Source organism: Emys orbicularis, chromosome 12 (genome assembly GCF_028017835.1).
Source record: "Emys orbicularis isolate rEmyOrb1 chromosome 12, rEmyOrb1.hap1, whole genome shotgun sequence".
NCBI classification, from domain to species: Eukaryota; Metazoa; Chordata; order Testudines; family Emydidae; genus Emys; species Emys orbicularis.
In genome coordinates this window covers 41,739,754-41,757,474 of record NC_088694.1, presented here as the reverse complement: position 1 = coordinate 41,757,474, position 17,721 = coordinate 41,739,754, and the positions used below count along the sequence as shown (strand labels likewise).

The window sequence follows — 17,721 nt, the reverse complement described above, 5'->3', positions numbered from 1 at the left end:
TTGCTGCTATGTGTCTCATTTCTCCGGAGGACAGACAGACAAAGGGAAAGGGTTTTTTTCCCCAATTTTAAAAAGTTCTAGCCCTCCCATTGGCTCTTTTGGTCAGGTGCCCACTCACTTCCCTTTACCTATGGATGCAGTCAGAGTTTTTAACACTTTATGGGTAAAGCAATTTGAGAACAGCTACCAAGAGGGATTCTATAGCTAACTGGCTAGCTGGGTGTCCACAAAAGGGAGCTCCCCCCGCTCATTTATCACCCCCCCCCCATTTCATCCAACATGTTCCACCCTGCAAATTCATACTACCAAAAAGCTACCTGGAACAAAGAAACAAGTCAACCAATGAATCAGCAACATGAAAAAGAAACAATCAAGCAAACACACAAGCCAAACCTCTCATACCCAAGCATAATTTTTATCCCAAAAAAGGAAAAGAGGAAGAGATATCACAAAGTCCACTAGTGAGTTAGCAATAGCTATAGATATTCTGTGCAGCACGCTGAGATAGCATGGTGATGGTCGCAGTATAAATCTCTAAGACAGATAGATATGTGTCTATGTAGATTTATGGATAGACATATAGATTCTGATATTATGTACATGGTTTAATCCTAAACTTACTCATTTGACTTCCACAGAGTTAGTGCAGATTTTATGACACCATAACAGATTGCACCTTATTTTCTCAAGGAAATAACTTTGACATCAATTGATTATTACTATAAAGAAGCCCACAATGAAATCACAGCCAAGGATCAATGATGGACATATTTTTATTGGTGAATAACTTCCACACAATCAGTTTCTTTAATGCAGCTTTGATCTCCTTGTTCCTCATGCTGTAGATGATCGGATTCATCATTGGAGGCACCACAGAATAGAGAACAGCCACCATGAGATCCAGCCCTGATGCTGAGCTGGAGGTGGGTTTCATGTACTCAAAGAAGCCAGTGCAAAGTAACAAAGAGACCACAATGAGGTGAAGAAGGCAGGTGGAGAAGGCTTTATGTCGGCCCTGCTCAGAGGGGATTCTCAGCACGGTTTTGAAGATCTGAACATAAGACACAATTATAAAAAGAAAGCAGTTTAAACTTAAAAACACACTAAAGATAAGAAGCCCAACTTCACTAAGGTACAAGTCAGAGCAGGTGAGCTTGAGTATCTGGGGGATTTCACAGAAGAACTGGTTGATGACATTGGACTGGCAGAAGGGTAACCTGAAGGTGTTCCCGGTGTGCAGTGAAGCGTAGACAATACCAGTAATCCAGGCACTGGCTGCCATTTGGACACAAGCTCCCCTGTTCATTACGCTCTCGTAGTGCAGTGGTTGGCAGAGAGCGACATATCTGTCATATGCCATGATCGTGAGTATGGCAAAATCAGCTGCAGTGAAGAGGAAAAAGAGAAAGACTTGGGCGACACATCCAGGATAAGAAATCACCCTGGTGTTCATGAGGGAATTGGCCATGGACTTGGGGATGGTGACGAAGATGGAGCCAAGGTCCAGGATGGACAGATTCACCAGGAAGAAGTACATGGGGGTGGTTCAGGGCTACAACCATAGTGATGAGAAGATTCCCCATCAGGGCTGCTAGGTAAATCAGCAGAAACACCACAAAGTGCAAAATCTGCAGCTCCCGAACATCAGAGAATCCCTGGAGAAGGAACTCGGTCACAGTGGTTTGGTTGGACATTTTCTTTCTCAGTTCATTGTGTGATGGCTGCAGAAGGAAGGAGAAAGACAATGGTCAGGATTAGAGCTACAGATAAATATCTCTCGATAAAAGTGTCAATTGTGCCGAGCACTCACCATTGCCATTAACTAGGAGTGGAAAGTTAACACATATGTGTAAATTGGTGTGGCTCCCTTAAAGTCAATGGAACTGCATCAGTTTGCACCATCTGAAGATCTGGCTGAGGATGTGGCTTGATAAAATACAGTATGAAGGATGGAGCAAAGCACATCCAACCTCAATTATCTAGACAAGATAATTCCTCTATTGCTCCAGACAGCAGGCTGCAAACTTAGTTATGAAGCTAAAATACTAAAAAGCTAGTGCTGCCTGATTTCCATTTTCCAGTGAAATATGACATGGACACACAAAGCATCCAATATGACAGCACATTTGTAAGGATTCCACTGCAACACCACATGGACAGCCTGCTGCCTGCTTCCAAAACTGATTCATGGCATCAAATCCCAGCTGCATTTCATCTCTGTGTGACGAGCGACTAATAGCATCGCTCAGCTAATTCTATGTTGTGCCATTTCCCTCTGACTTTATGTCTGTGCTGTGCGGGTCAGTGGCTGTCAGGAGCTTTGGTTTCTATTCTTGATTCGGCCACTGACCTGCTGTGTGACCTTGGGCCAGTCACTTCCCCTCCCTGAGCCTCTGTTTCCCCTTCCTCCCTTTCTCTACCTTGTCTACTTCAGTTATAAACTCTCTGGGGCATAGGCTGTGTCTTACTATGTGTTTGTTCTGTCCACCTGTTAAGAGCATTTCTGTTTAGCAGGCATCAGTGTGGGACAGAGGATATGGTGCTAGAGCCGGAAAGCTGGGGTCTAGTCCCATTGCCCTCCTCTATGTCCTTGGGCAGAGACAGGCTTTGGTTGGGGGCTTCAACTCTCTGTGCCTCAGTTTAAAGGTCCCTGCATGTATATAGCATATCCTGTGGGTATCAGCTTATGCTGTTTACTCAGTTTTACCATCCTGCAAGTATCCCTTTGAAACAGCCATAAATGGGATTGCAATAGAGTGAATGGGTTCAGAAGAGTGGTGTTATTGGACAATATTAATGTTCCCACCCTGGCTTAATTCTAAATTTCCAATTTGGGGTATTCAGATATTTTTGGTTTAAATTATTTCAAAGGAAAACTGGGATTTGAACTGAAGACATTTTCATAAGAAGTCTCGCCTATCCTTAAAAATAACATATGTATTGGGAAGAAAAAAAATTCAATTACTTCAGTGAAAATTTTCCAGTTTTACACAGTTTTTTACCAGCAATTGTTTGGTTCTCAGTTAACAAAAACAAAAAATGTTTAGTTTTCACAATTTCTATGAAAATTGATTTTTTTCTGCTGCAGAAAAAAAAGAAGAGCTCTAGATGTTTGATTAAATGATAGTAAAAGACTTTAAGAGTTTCAATTGTAATTCATAGCTCTAGAATTAAATTTCTGCAACATAATAATACCAAACATATTTAACTGAAATTGCAAACTTACAAAGCTGGTCTTTGTGGTATGTTTCCCAGTCTGTGGTTCATTTGACAGTCCACTGTCAGGATTTGTCAGTCATTGTCTATGAATAGATCTGTCAATAATGCCCCCATCTCTGTATTATCCAACATCCATTTCCCTGACTCTTCATCATATTTCCTGCATTACTGGGTCTCTCTGCGATTCCTTGCAGACAGGGATCCACTCCAGAGACAGGCACTCCCTTCTCCCTTCTTCAGGCAGGCTTGGTGAGAGGTGAAGGACTAAATAGGATTGGTGCAGAAAGCCACTCCCAGCTCTGAAACATATCCTGGCTTCTGCAGGCTTCAAGACAGGGTCACAGCCCAGGATGTATCTGCCCTGGGGCTAAATAGCTGAATCCGGTCTCCAGGGCTGTGAGTCCAGCTCTGATCTCAGCTCTGGAGCAAACCACCCTGACACCTGCCCTAGCTAACCCTAATCCTACAATGGGGGAACAGCATCTGCCTTTGCCCTCACACGATGGCAGCAACCATGGATGGATCTGTGGCTAAAAACAAGGCAGGGCTGAGGCCCAAACTGTGTGTGAAGGAAACTGCATAATGAACTATATATTTGTAGCACAGACATGGAGTCCAGTGCCACCAGAGCTGGTTTCCTCATTAACGCCACATAATCAGTTCTGAGAGAGCAGAGATGTTTTCCCCCTGTGTTACATCAGCAGCTCTTGGGATGCAGCCACCAGAGGAACCCACAGCTCAGGCTGCCCTGGCTGTTTGATGTTGGTCACTAAGAAGCAGCCGGAGGCAACCTCCTAAATTGGTGTAAATTGATACAGTTCCATTGAGTTCCGAGTAGTTAGGGCTGTTTACCCCATGTGGATATTTGCCCCTTTGATTTCATTGGTGCTACTTTGATTTACATTAGCTGAGGATCTGACCCCAAGACTGCCATGGAGCTATGTCAGTTTTGACCAGCAGGACATCTGGCCTCATTAACTCCAATGGAGCTATGTCTGATTTTCACCAGCTGGGGATATGGTTCATTACACAGTTTCTAATCCATATTCTTTGCCTCTGAATCTGAACTGAAGATGAGACAAAAGTCTGCCTCTCCCTGAGAACAACAATAGACAGACAAAAGGGGAGTCTTGTTTCAATTTTAAAAAGTTCTAGCCTTCCCATTGGCTCTTTTGGCCAGATGCCCACTCAGTTCCTTTTACCTATGCATCTCAGTGAGACTTTTAATACCTTTACAGGTAAAGCACATAAATAAATAAATGGAGATATACCTATCTCATAGAACTGGAAGGGACCCTGAAAGGTCATTGAGTCCAGTCCCCTGCCTTCACTAGCAGGACCAAGTACAAGGATTGAACTCACAACCCTGGGTTTAGCAGGCCAATGCTCAAACCACTGAGCTATCCCTCCCCCCATTCCATTCCATTCCATTCCATGTAGAGAACAGCTACTAAGAGGGATTTTATAGCTGACTGGCTGGGTTCATAAAAGGGAGCTCCCCTCCCCCTTCATTTATCACAGGGGTCAAATCCAAATCCCCAACTTGTGTAGGTCTGCCATGGTACAGTTAGTCAATGAGGCCAGATCCCCAGATGGTGTAAATTTGATAGTGCTATGGAGCTATTCCAATTCACGTGACCTGAGTATCTGTTCCATGATGCCTAGTTTCATGTTTGTTCCAGTATTTCTGATACTCGTTACTTAGAACCTCTGTCAGGGTTCCCCCCCTCACTCTGAATGCTGGGGTACAGATGTGGGGACCCACGTGAAAGAGCCCCTAAGCTTATATTCTACCAGCTTAGGTTAAAAACTTCCCCAAGGCACACATTCCTTTCCTTGTCCTTGGACGATATTGCTGCCACCACCAAGTGATTTACACAAAAATTCAGGGAAGGGTCACTTGGAATCCCCATTCCCCCAAAATATCCCCCCAAGCCCCTTCACCCCCTTTCCTGGGGAGGCTTGAGAATAATATACCAACCAATTGGTTAGCAATGTGAGCACAGACCCTTTGTCTTCAGGACACTGAAAATCAATCAGGTTCTTAAAAGAAGAACTGGGGTCTGGGGCCCCTAGATAATGTAACAGGATGATGAGGGATCAGAGACCAGGAAAAGGTCCAGTCCGAGACTCCCACCCAGAGGAAGGACCTACTCCAGCAAGAGGGAGGCCACCTCAGAGGCACCCCAGGAAGAGTGGGGAGAAATAGTGCCACATCTATAAAAAATGGGCTGTATCGCCCAGAATTGCCCCAGCTGTCTACTGATGGCAAGAGCAGTCTTGGAGCAGTAGCCTGTGCCTCAGACTTATGGAGTTATCTTTATGACTGGTTCAGGCTCTCTGCAGACTCTGCAGACTCAGGCAGGTGTTGTATTGGTTAACTCAGAACAGCTCCCTCCTCTCCATGAGTGATTGGCTCATGCAAGACTCAGACAGATTTGCTCTACTGGTTACACTTGGCTTCTGTCTTAGTCCTGGTAACATTTTCAAGGAGAATGCTGAGCATCTTGGGTGTGATGGTGGTGGTGATGAGCATCTCCAGTGAGAGGTAGCTGAGGAAGCAGTACATGGGCATGTGCAGGCGGCGGTTCACACAAATCATGAGACTAAGCAAGCTATCCCCCAGAAGTGTCAGCGTGTACACAATGAGGAAGAGGAGGAAGAGGGGCAGCTACTGCTGGCGGAGGCTGAAGAAACCAAGAAGAACAACCTCAGTGATTGCTGCAAGAGACCAATTTCCTGGGATCATCCAACTGGGGCCCATTGGGTCTGCAAAGGAGAAAAGAGTCACTCACCAGTGAGCTAACTCAACAAGGTCTCGGGGAGACCTTATACAACATGGATCCTGTGTGGAGGGGAATCAAATCCACAATGATGGATCCTGACTGGGGGGAGGGGGATAAACATTTTTCAAAACCACAAACTTCTGCTAATATCTTCTTCTGTTCCTCCCTACACAGCCACAATTATCTGTTTTTTTCCCCGACTGAAAATAGATATTTCAGTATTTCTTTAATATGATTACATGTAACTTTTATTTGACTTTTAAATTTTTCTTTTTTTCTTGTTTGTTTGTTTTTCCATTTGTCAACTGCTAGTTTTTGCTAAAGTGTCTTAGGAGTTGAATTCGGGTCTCCCATGTACTTGCCTGGACAATCCGTCTTCTCATGGGCTGCTCTACTCCGATTCTGATTTTTCTCCATGACAGGTGCATTTAGAGCTGTGGAGAAATGTCCATACATGATAAATGCGTAAGCAGGCACTGAATGAGCTCTCCATTGACATAGAATCATAGAATATTAGGGTGAGAAGAGACCTCAGGAGGTCATCTAGTCCAATCCCCTGCTCAAAGCAGGACCAACACCAACTAAATCATCCCAGCCAGGCTTTGTCAAGCCGGACCTTAAAAACCTCTAAGTATGGAGATTCCACCACCTCCCTAGGTAACACATTCCAGTCCTTCACCACCCACCTAGTGAAATAGTGTTTCCTAATATCCAACCTATACCTCCCCCACTGCAACTTGAGATCATTGTGTCTTGTTCTGTCATCTGCCACTATTGAGAACAGCCTAGCTCCATCCTCTTTTGATCTCCCTTTCAGGTAATTGAAGGCTGCTATCAACCCCCCCCCTTACTCTTCTCTTCTGCAGACTAAATAAGGCCAGTTCTCTCAGCCTCTCCTCATAAGTCATGTGCCCCAGCCCCCTAATCATTTTCGTTGCCCTCTGCTGGACTCTCTCCAGTTTTTTCACATCTCTTCTGTAGTGGGGGGACCAAAACTGGACGCAATACTCCAGGTGTGGCCTCACGAGTGCCGAATAGAGGGGAATAATCACTTCCCTCGATCTGCTGGCATGCTCCTACTAATACAGCCCAATATGCCGTTAGCCTTCTTCGCAACAAGGGCACACTGCTGACTTATATCCAGCTTCTCATCTACTGTAATAGCCAGGTTCTTTTCTGCAGAACTGCTGCTTAGCCAGTCGGTCCCCAGACTGCAGCGGTGCATGGGATTCTTCCGTTCTAAGTGCAGAACTCTGCACTTGTCCTTGTTGAACCTCATCAGATTTCTTTTGGCCAATTCCTCCAATTTGTCTAGGTCACTCTGTATCCTATCCCTACCCTCCAGCGTATCTACCACTCCTCCCAGCTTAGTGTCATCTGCAAATTTGCTGAGGGTGTAATCCATCCCATCATCCAGATCAGTGGTTCTCAAACTTTTGTACTGGTGACCCCTTTCACATAGCAAGCCTCTGAGTCTGACCCCCCCCCTTATAAATTAAAAACCCTTTTTATATATTTAACACTATTATAAATGCTGGAGGCAAAGTGGGGTTTGGGGTGGAGGTTGAGAGCTCGCGACCCCCCATGTAATAACCTCAACACCCCCTGAGGGGTCCCAACCCCCAGTTTGAGAACCCCTGTTCCAGATCATTAATGAAGATGTTGAACAAAACCAGCCCCAGGACCGACACCTGGGGCAGTCCACTTGATACCGGCTGCCAACTAGACATCGCGCCATTGATCACTGCCCAATGACCCTGACAATCTAGCCAGCTTTCTATCCATGTTATAGTCCATTCATCCAGTCCATACTTCTTTAACCTGCTGGCAAGAATACTGTGGGAGACTGTATCAAAAGCTTTGCTAAAGTCAAGATATATCACATCCACCGCTTTCCCCATATCCACAGAGCCAGTTATCTCATTATAGAAGGCAATCAGGTTGTTCAGGCATGACTTGCTCTTGGTGAATCCATGTTGACTGGTCCTGACATCTAGTGATGAGCTGGGGAGGAAGACTGCAGAAGCCAACCTTGTTTGCTTGGACACACCCACTCTGCCTAGGTGATCAGCATGATCACTTTGCCCAAATGATCACTTTTGGATTCCAAGTCACTTTGTCATTGGGTGCAGGAGTAATAAAGGGTTGTTATCCCTGTTGTGTGACTCATGGGCAGCAGAACTGTATTTGGCATGTCCTGATTGAGGGCTTCACCCTCAACTGAACTGAGCTTGCTAAGCAGGGGATAGGGATGCCAAAGCCTAGTAGCGATGAGAGAGGGTTCAGACAGGTGCTTGTACTTGGTGGTGTGGGCCCTGCCATTAAATGTCTTAAATGCCATTTTACTCTCCACTATTTAATGACAGAGCTGATTAAGATTTCATTGAGAGTCTTTTGCTGCAGATCAATAGAGCTGAAATCACTTATAACCAGGTCTAAGCATTAGAGCTCCTTTGGGACAGTGTCTCTGGTGAAAGAGACTGCCCAGTGTGCACTAGTAGTGAGAGTCCCCCACTAACAGCTGAAACCACTGAGAGTTGAAATCATTCAAAGCTGTGTTAAGTTGTGGGACTTCAAGTCATCCCTGAAGTTATAGTGGAGTGAGAAGCTGATGGTGGATCGACTGACGATGGAGCGAGTGGCCAACAGAGCAGTTGGTGGAGGTAGTGGGCAGTGGAATGGCCAATGGCAGAGCAAGCAGACTGATGGCAAGAAAAGCAGCCTACCGACAGAGCAGACAAGATGCCTTCTCCCCCCAGAGTGGGAGGTGAACTCACTAGAATGCATCTCTGGACTCTGGGTCTTCACTGACCAAGGACAACAACTGTGAGTGGGGTGTGGTAGAGGGAGAGGGGAGGGTCATGTTAAAGGAAATTTTGTTTGTTGGACTTTCTCACCGCAAGGTGCGAACTTGAGGCTAAGGACACTGTCCAACATACTCTGGGGTAGGTGTTTTGCTCATGGTCTTATGATTATGAATCCTGCTTATGGCATGTTACCAATTTAATGCTGGGTAAATTTTTATTATTATTTAAAGTTTCTTTTCTACACACAGATTCAGTGCTTGGAAGAGAGGAAGTATTGACTCTTAGAGGTGCCTAAAGGGTGGTGTGTAATTTTCCCAAGTTACTGGGTGGGATCTCAAGCTGGTTTTGTGTTGTATTGTTAAAAAGGAACCCCTTGATAGTGAACTTGGCCCTTGTTGCTGCCAACTCCACCTGGCAGAACGGTTACAAATGTATGGATGGAATGATATGGCAGGATGGTCTGTGATAGTGGCGACTGGACTCAATGACCCAGGAGGCCCCTTCTAGTCCTGTGTCCTCTGGCCCAACACACTGAAATCTACAACTTCAGGAGCAAAACATTGAAGGCTATTTGGGACTTCATTCCCTTAATCTTGTATGCATCCAACACATCTCTATGTCTCTGAACTGAGGCTATGGGCCCTGATCCTGCAGCATTGCTCTCAATAACTTTGCCCTTTAATGAACTGATTAAAATTTTGTATCTGGAACTGGCATTTTTTCTAAAAAGGAAATTTCCCCAACATTTTGGTCTTATTTTCTGTGTTTGGGGTGGATGGGGGGACACAGAGAGAGTTGGTGGCTAACTTTTCATATTTTTTTTCATGAAAACCTGTAATCAAGAACCCAATTTAGCTTCCACGTGGCTTTTTGCATGTCATTTATTATTTTCATTAGTCAGTTTGTGGGGTATATTTATTTATTTCTTCACGTTCTTAAATACATCTGTAAGTACTCACCTAGCCTGGGTGCTTAGCCCATAAATGAAAAACAACCCAAACATAGACAATGGACTTCCCATCAATCAACACACATTCAAGAGGACATTCAGTGAAATCAAAAGGTGGGAAACATGGACAAATTGCTAAGGATGAGTACAAAAGAATAGCACAAGCATGTAGGGACAAAAGCAGAAAGTCTAAGGCACAAAATGAGTTACACCCAGCAAGGGACATAAATCATTAAGAGGTTTTAAAATGCATTAGGAGCAAGAGAAAGATGAAGGAAAGTTTAGGTCCTACTCTTGTCAGGGAAGGAGAGAGAGTAACTGATGACAGCAAGAAGTCAAGATGTTTAATGCCTATTTTGCTTCAGTCTTCACTAAAAAGGTTAGGGGTGACCAGATACTCAATACAATTAATATTAACAACCGGGGTAAGGAAAACAAAACAAAATAGAGAAAGAACAGGATAAAGAATATTTAGATAAGTTAGATGTATTCAAATCAGCAGGGCCTGATGAACTTCATCCTAGGGTACTTAGGGAACTAGCTGAAGCAATCTCAGCACTGTTAGCGATTAATTTTGAGAAGTCATGGAGGACAGGTGAGGTCCCAAAGCACTAGAGAATGTATATAAATAAATATATTAATATACAATATATTGTTAATATATTTATATACTGTATTTAACAATATATTATGTTTAATATATCAATATATATTATATTATTATTTATATACATAAAAATATAAATAAAGTACCTATATTTAAAAAGGGAAACAAAGAGGACCCCTGGACTTATAAACTAGTCAGCCTAATTTTGATACCTGTATACTAGAACAAATTATTAAATCATCAGGCTGTAAGCACCTAGAGGATAATAGGGTTATAAAGAATAGCCAATATACATTTCTCAAGAACAAATCACGCCAAACCAAACTAATTTCCTTCTTTGACAGGGTTGATTTTAGTAAGGCTTTTAATACAGTCCCACATGACATTCTCATAACGAAAAAGGGAAATATGGTCCACATGAACTTACTATAAGATGAATTCACAACTGTTTGAAAGACTGTACTCAAAGAGTAGTTATCAATGGTTTGCAGTTACACTAGGAGGGCGTACTTGGTGGGGTTCCACAGGGGTCAATCCTGTGTCTGGTACTATTCAATATTTTCATTAATGACTTGGATAATGTAGTGAAGAATATGCTTATAAAATTTGCAGGTGGCACCAAGCTGGGAGGAGTCACCAGCACTTTGGAAGACAGGATTATAATTCAAAGTGACCTTTACAAATTGGAGAATTGGTCTGAAATCAGCTAGATGAAATTCAATAAATATTAACACAAAGTACTTCACTTAGGAAGCGAAAATCTAATGTACAACTACATGCTAGGTGGTAGTACTGCTGACATGGATCTGTAGATCACAAATTGAATATAAGTCAGCAATGTGATTCAGTTACAAAAGAAGCTAATGTCATTTGGGGGTGTATTAACAGGAGTGCCGTGTGTAAGACAAAGGAGGTAGTTGTCACTCTCTACTTGGCACTGGTGAAGCCTCATCTAGAGTCCTGTCTGAAGACTGAGTGGGGACCGGATAACACTCCTCAAATATGTTATCGGCTATTATGAAGAGGATGGGGATCAATTGTTCTCCATGTCCACTGAAAGTAGGACAAGAAGTAATGGGCTTAATTGGCAGAAAGAGAGATTTAGGTGAGATATTTTAGAAAAAAAACCTTCTAACTATAATGATAGTTAAGGGAGCTTGTGGAAATCCCCATCTGTGACGCTGTACCTCATAATGCTTTATGGAAATATGCTTATGAATATATATGACATAACTTGAATATGTGCTATGCTACATATGCCAAGTTACATATGCCATGTAACATATCTATGTAGAAGTTATGATCTACTGAATCTATTAATCCTACCTGTATGCATGTATCATTTTTGTATTTGAAGTTATGAATATTGGCTGTGTACTGGCTTAATTTCTAAATATCCTTAGTAGAGCATTTGGTCAGTTCCTGGAGAAAGGAATGTTGAAATTAAGTACCTAATCAAGAAACACTTAAAGTACAATGAATCTTGGAATGCTCCAATCACATAAGAAGTCTACTTGAGGACGTTTAAGGTAGCATGTGACCCATGGCTGCTACCTGGTAAGAAACTGTGAGTCATGCATGGACATGTGACTTGCCCAGGTGATTCCAGAACTCCATCTTGGAGCTGGACTTTGCATAGGAGAGAGGAGGGGGTCTCTATCCACAAGAGAAAGTCTATTTAAGCCTGTGGGAGACCCCTCCATTTGGTCTTCAGCTGGCTAAAGAGACAGCCTCTCCACCTCCCAGGATACCTGAAAGAAACTGGAACAAAGGACAGTGACTGCAAGGGGTGTGAGTGATTGCTGGACCCAGGCAAAAAGGAGATTAGTCTGTAAAAGGGAGCACTCTGGAACTGGGGAGGAGCTTATCTGTATTCAGTTTGATTAGACATAGATTTGCGTGTGTTATTTTATTTTGCTTGGTGACTTACTTTGTTCTGTCTGTTACTACTTGGAACCACTTAAATCCTACTTTCTTTATTTAATAAAATCACTTTTTACTTATTAATTAACTCAGCTTTATACAGGGTAAAATGCATTTATTTGGGTTTAGACCCCATTGGGAATTGGGCATCTGAGTGTTAAAGACAAGAACACTTCTGTACGCTGCTTTCAGGTAAGCCTGCAGCTGTTAGGGGACGTGATTCAGACCTGGGTCTGGGTTTGCAGCAGGCTAGCGAGTCTGGCTCAAACCAGGCAGGGTGCTGGAGTCCTAAGCTGCCACGGCAGGAAAGCAGGAGCAGAAGTAGTCTTGGCACATCAGTTGGCAGCTCCCAGGGGGGTTCTGTGATCCAACCTGTCACACCATTGTTGGAGGTTTTTAAGAACAGGTTTAACAAACACCTGTCAGGGATGGTTTAGATTTGGTCTTGGTCTTGTCTTAGAGCAGGGACTGGATTTGATGATTTATCGAGTCCTTGAAGCCCTGCATTTCTAGGATTCTATGAAATTCAAAACTAATGAAAGGAAACTAGAGGGAGTGCAGAAGAGAACCCTAAAACTGACCTGAGAACTGGAGAAAGTGCTCATTCTCTTTGAATGAAAAAGAAGACTGAGAGGTGATGTGATCACAGTGTATGAGTACCTTCACTGGGTACCTAAGGACTCTTTAATTTAATGGAAAAAGGCAGACCAGGAACTAACGGCTGGAAGTTAAAATGTGATTAATTCGAATTAGAAATCAGGCACAATTTTTTAATAGTGAGGGTGATTAACCATTGGAACAAATTGCCAAGGGAAGAGGCGGATTCTCCATCTCTTGGTTTCTTCAGAACCAAACTACAGACCTTTCTGGAAGATAGCTTTTAATCAAACACAAGTTATTGGGCTCAATACAGTGGCAACTGGGTGGAATATAATGCCCTGTGTTATACAGAAGGTGACACTAGATGATCTAATGATCCCTTCTACCCTGAATCTACGAATCTCCAAGTCTATTTACACAGACCCTGGATTCAGTTGTATTACTCCTTTTTGGGTTTTAACATAAGAACATAAGAACGACCATACTGGTCAGACCAATGGTCTATCTAGCCTGTATCCTGTCTTCCGACAGTGGCCAATGCCAGGTGCCCCCATGGGAATGAACAGAACAGGTAATCATCAAGTGATCCATCCCCTGTTGCCCATTCCCAGCTTCTGGCAAAGCTAATAGCCATTGATGGACCTATCCTCCATGAACTTACCTAGTTCTTTTTTTAACCCAGTTATAGTCTTGGACTTTACAACATCCTCTGGCAAAGAGTTCCACAGGTTGACTGTGTGTTGTGTGAAGAAATACTTCCTTTTGTTTGTTTTAAACCTGCTACCTATTAATTTCATTTGGTGACCCCTAGTTCTTGTGTAATGAGAAGGCATAAAGAACTTCCCTTTTACTTTCTCCACACCAGTCCTGATTTTGTAGATGTCTATCCTACCCCCCCACCTTAGTCATCTCTTTTTCAAACTGAAAAGTCTCAGCACTTTTAATGGCAACGTGTAAATACAATTACAAGAAAGGGTATTTTGTAAATATAAGAATCAATTTCCATGGGCTGACCTCCTTGGGTTTACTTGCATAAGTGCAGATTCATAGGTTTATTAATAGAAAGAGAATTTCAAGATAAAACAGGAATTACAGAAAGAAAAACTAATCTGGTGTCTATGATGCAAAATTGAGTGTTATCTCTTAACACGGGATTCCACAGTGAATGGAAAACTCTTGTTTGGGAGCCGGACACATTCCTTTGGAGCATTGTAAATGATGATGTAAATGGAGAATGATTATGTTTTATTATGGCTAGGAGTGTCAAAGGAGTGAGGGGAGTTAGAAGCCAACTATCTACTGAACACAGGTGCCTAATTCACTTAGGCTAAATGGAAAAAGTCATTTTATTTGTGTTTCATTAGCACTTAGGGACCAAACCTAAACCATGGCTCTATTGTGCTATTTACTGTTCAGACATGAAGAGATAGACACCAATCTGAAGAGCTTGATATATAAATACAGAGTGGGAGAAATTAATGATTTTCACATTATATTATGTAGGTGGGAAACTGAGTCACAGAAAAGGCCAAATTCCCAGCTAGTGTAAATCAGGTATTGCTTCATTGGAGTCAATGAGCCATATCCACAGCTGGAATAAGATGACATCTCTTCATTACGGTCAATGGACCAGATTCGCAGCTGGTGTAAACTGGTATAGCCCCACTGAAGTCAATTGAAAAACTGACTAATCAAAATCAGCTTGGGATGGAGCTAGGACTTGAACCCCAGTTTCTGCAGTGCCAGGCCTGTGCTCTGTCCTTGTTGGAATCAGACCCATTCTTGCTTCATCCCTTCTGCTCCCTGCTCCTGACAAGGGCTCTCTAGAGAGCCCCTTGCACCTCCTTGTTCCTGAAGCTGTAGATGAAAGGGTTGAGCATGGGGGTGACAATGCCATACAACACAGAGACCAGCGGGTCTTGCTGGTGAGTGGCTGGCTGAGGGGTGCATGTAGGTGAAGATGATGGTGCCATAGAAGTTGCTGATCATGGCCAAGTGGGAAGAGCAGGTAGAGAAAGCTTTGATCTTGCCTTCAGGATGGAGGAGAGGATGAGGAGGTAGGAGAGCAGGGTCAGGCAGAAGGGGAGGATGATGACACACCCTGAGACAGAGAAGGTCACCAGCTGGCTCAGGGAAGTATCGGAGCAGGAGAGCTGGAGCAGGGGTGGGATGTTACAGAAGAAGTGGTGGATCTCGACGGTGCCACAGAAGCTCAAGGAGAAGACCATGGCAGTATTGATGACAGAGTTCAGGTGGCCAATGAACCACAAGGCCCCCAGAAGCCAGGCATACATGCATCTCCTCATGAGGATAATGTAGCGCAGTGGGTGGCAGATGGCAGCATAGCAGTCATAAACCATGGCCGAGAGGAGGACACACTCAGTGCCCCCCAGGGCAACAAAGAAATACATCTGTAAGAGGCAGCCAGTGAAGGAAATGGCCTTATCTCCAGAAAGGAGATTCCACAGCATCTTGGGCATGGTGGAAGAGATGTAGCAGATCTCAGTGAAGGAGAGTTTGTCCAGGAGGAAGTACAGGAGTTGGTGGAACGCTATTGGACAGTTTAAATATGGCCCAGGAGTTGGTTGAATGCTATGGGTCATTCTTTCTACGAAACAACCCCACCCCCCAAACTTTAAGCATGAAAGAAACATGTTTAAAAAACAACCAAGCCCCAAGACATTCATTGATATCTGCAAAAGGCCCCCCACTTGGAAATGGGTGCTGTTTAATATTGTAAGAAAGCCACAAATGTATTTTAACTTAAAGGGGGGGGGGGAAGCCCTGTTGTGCAGACAACATGGTTTCACTACCCCAGATCACAAAAGGGAATGCTATAGGAGGGGTGATTAAATTAACCTGTTAGCAACTGTGTTGAAGTCTGTTTGAAACAATGGGCTAAGAGGGTATAAAAACCTCAGGTATGCTGGAGCTTGTCCTTTTCAACAGAAAACTTTCTTGGATAGCTGCTGGACTGCAAAAAGAGGTAAGACTTGCTGTCTTTAACTCTGAAACTATATATTATATAATGCCACTCTTTGCCCATGCTATCTTAGTAAATAATGGTGCCTATGTTTATTCAAGTGTGATCTGTTTAGCATGGAACCAGTAACTTTAAACTGCATTTCACCACCAGGCCAAGGTAAAAACCATTTTAACTATAATTGTGCTTAATACTGTTGAATTAAAAAAAAAGTATTACACAGGCTGTTTAGGGATTTGGTGGTAATACTAACTAACATTTTTGCTTGTTCTTGAACCTGAAGGCCCAAACACACATGAGGGGGAACAGAACAAGCATGTGCCTGCAACACTTTATCCCATAGTGAAAGGTAACTTTTTTTTTTTTTTGCAACTGGCTTTTAAATGCATGTGGGTTTTTGAAAAGTATATGGCTGCAAACTTGGTTTGGTGTGTTTTATAAAGCTGCTGTTTTGTGTGTGTGTGTGTGTGTGTGTGTGAGAGAGAGAGAGAGAGAGAGAGAGGGGCCTGTGCAAGGCATAGGTTTTTTTTAAAGTACTTGGTTTGTTTCAAACTAACAGGGTTTTTTACTGTGCATAATGTGATGGGTTTTTAAAAATGGGATTTGAGGCACTTGGGGAGAGGGAATGCTACTAACTAACCCAAAGGCACATGGCTGGGGGACAGAACAAGCATGTGGCTTTTAAATGCATGTGGGGTTTTTGAAAAGTGTACGGCTGCAAACTTGGTTTGGTGTGTTTTATAAAGCTGCTGGTGTGTGTGTGTGTGTGAGAGAGAGAGAGAGGGGGGGCGGCTGTGCAAGGCATAGGTTTGGTGGTTTTTTTTAAAGTACTTGGTTTGTTTTCAAACTAACAGTGTTTTTTACTGTGCATAATGTGATGGGTTTTTAAAATGGGGTTTGAGGCACTTGGGGAGGGGGGAATGCTACTAACTAAACCAAAGGCCCCAAACACACATGGCTGGGGGACAGAACAACCATGTGGCTTTTAAATGCATGTGGGTTTATTGAAAAGTATTTGGTTGCAAACTGTGGGTTTTAAACTGGTGGTATGTGTGTTTCAAACTAACAAGGGTTTCTTTGCAAAATGGATTTTAAAAGCAGTTTTTGTTTTTATTCTGCAAAATGAGATGTATTTAAAAACCTGTGTTTGTTGTACAGCCTGAAATGGATTATTTTGTTGTAAAGCTATGACTTTTTAAATACAAAAACACCCTAATGAAATGAAAAAATATATATATATATATATATATATATATATATATATATATATATATATATATATATATATATATATATATATATATTATAAAGTTTACAAGACGGTTTCATGTGTTTTATAATAATGTTCTTGTTTGCTCCACAGTACAGTCAAAACATGAGATCCTTAGACCAGAGGGAAAACAAGCTGAAAAGAAAAAGGAAAGAGACAGCTGAAAAGGAAAATTCACCAGCATCAGTGACTGATGGATGGATGAAGCCCTGTAAATATATTTTGCTTATTGTTTTGGTTGTTCTATGAGGTTTTGTATTTTAAGTAAATACATAGGTGTGGGTGAGAGAGATGGTAACGTTCAGTTTTGTAAAATGTTGTTGTTGTTTTTTCCCCGTCATAGGCCTGGGCAACTTTTCTGACAATGCTGTAGTCAGAGCTACAAGGACACCTCCTCCAGAACTGCCAACAAACCAGGAATCTGCTTTGAGACCTTTAACAATGCAAAACAGCACAAGAGTGCAGCTGAAGCATCCGCGCGGTCCAAACCTCATACACGTCAAACCCAAGGACAAAACAAAAGACTCTGGTAAAAAACAACCATGCCACCACAACTCCAGTTCCTCAGCGGCCACCA

At 42.8% G+C, this 17,721-nt stretch overlaps 1 protein-coding gene and 1 pseudogene across 1 annotated transcript; both read right to left on the bottom strand.

Moving 5' to 3' along the window:
• Positions 1-742: 742 nt before the first annotated feature.
• LOC135886215 (olfactory receptor 14A16-like) lies at positions 743-1,694 on the bottom strand (annotated as a pseudogene).
• Positions 1,695-5,662: 3,968 nt separating this feature from the next.
• LOC135886212 (olfactory receptor 5F1-like) lies at positions 5,663-15,494 on the bottom strand. Its single transcript, XM_065414053.1, has 2 exons — positions 14,922-15,494; positions 5,663-5,890 (listed from the first exon to the last, which is right to left on the bottom strand). The coding sequence occupies exons 1-2, from the start codon at positions 15,492-15,494 to the stop codon at positions 5,663-5,665; spliced, it is 801 nt and encodes a 266-aa protein (XP_065270125.1).
• Positions 15,495-17,721: the final 2,227 nt, after the last annotated feature.

Excerpts from the sequence above, each read along its gene's own strand:
- LOC135886212 (XM_065414053.1), bottom strand. The coding sequence starts at position 15,494 with ATGACCCATAGCATTCAACCAACTCCTGGGCCATATTTAAACTGTCCA. Across the intron at positions 5,891-14,921 it reads TCCTCTCCTCCATCCTGAAG|CTGCCCCTCTTCCTCCTCTT; the intron begins GCAAGATCAAAG and ends CGCCAGCAGTAG.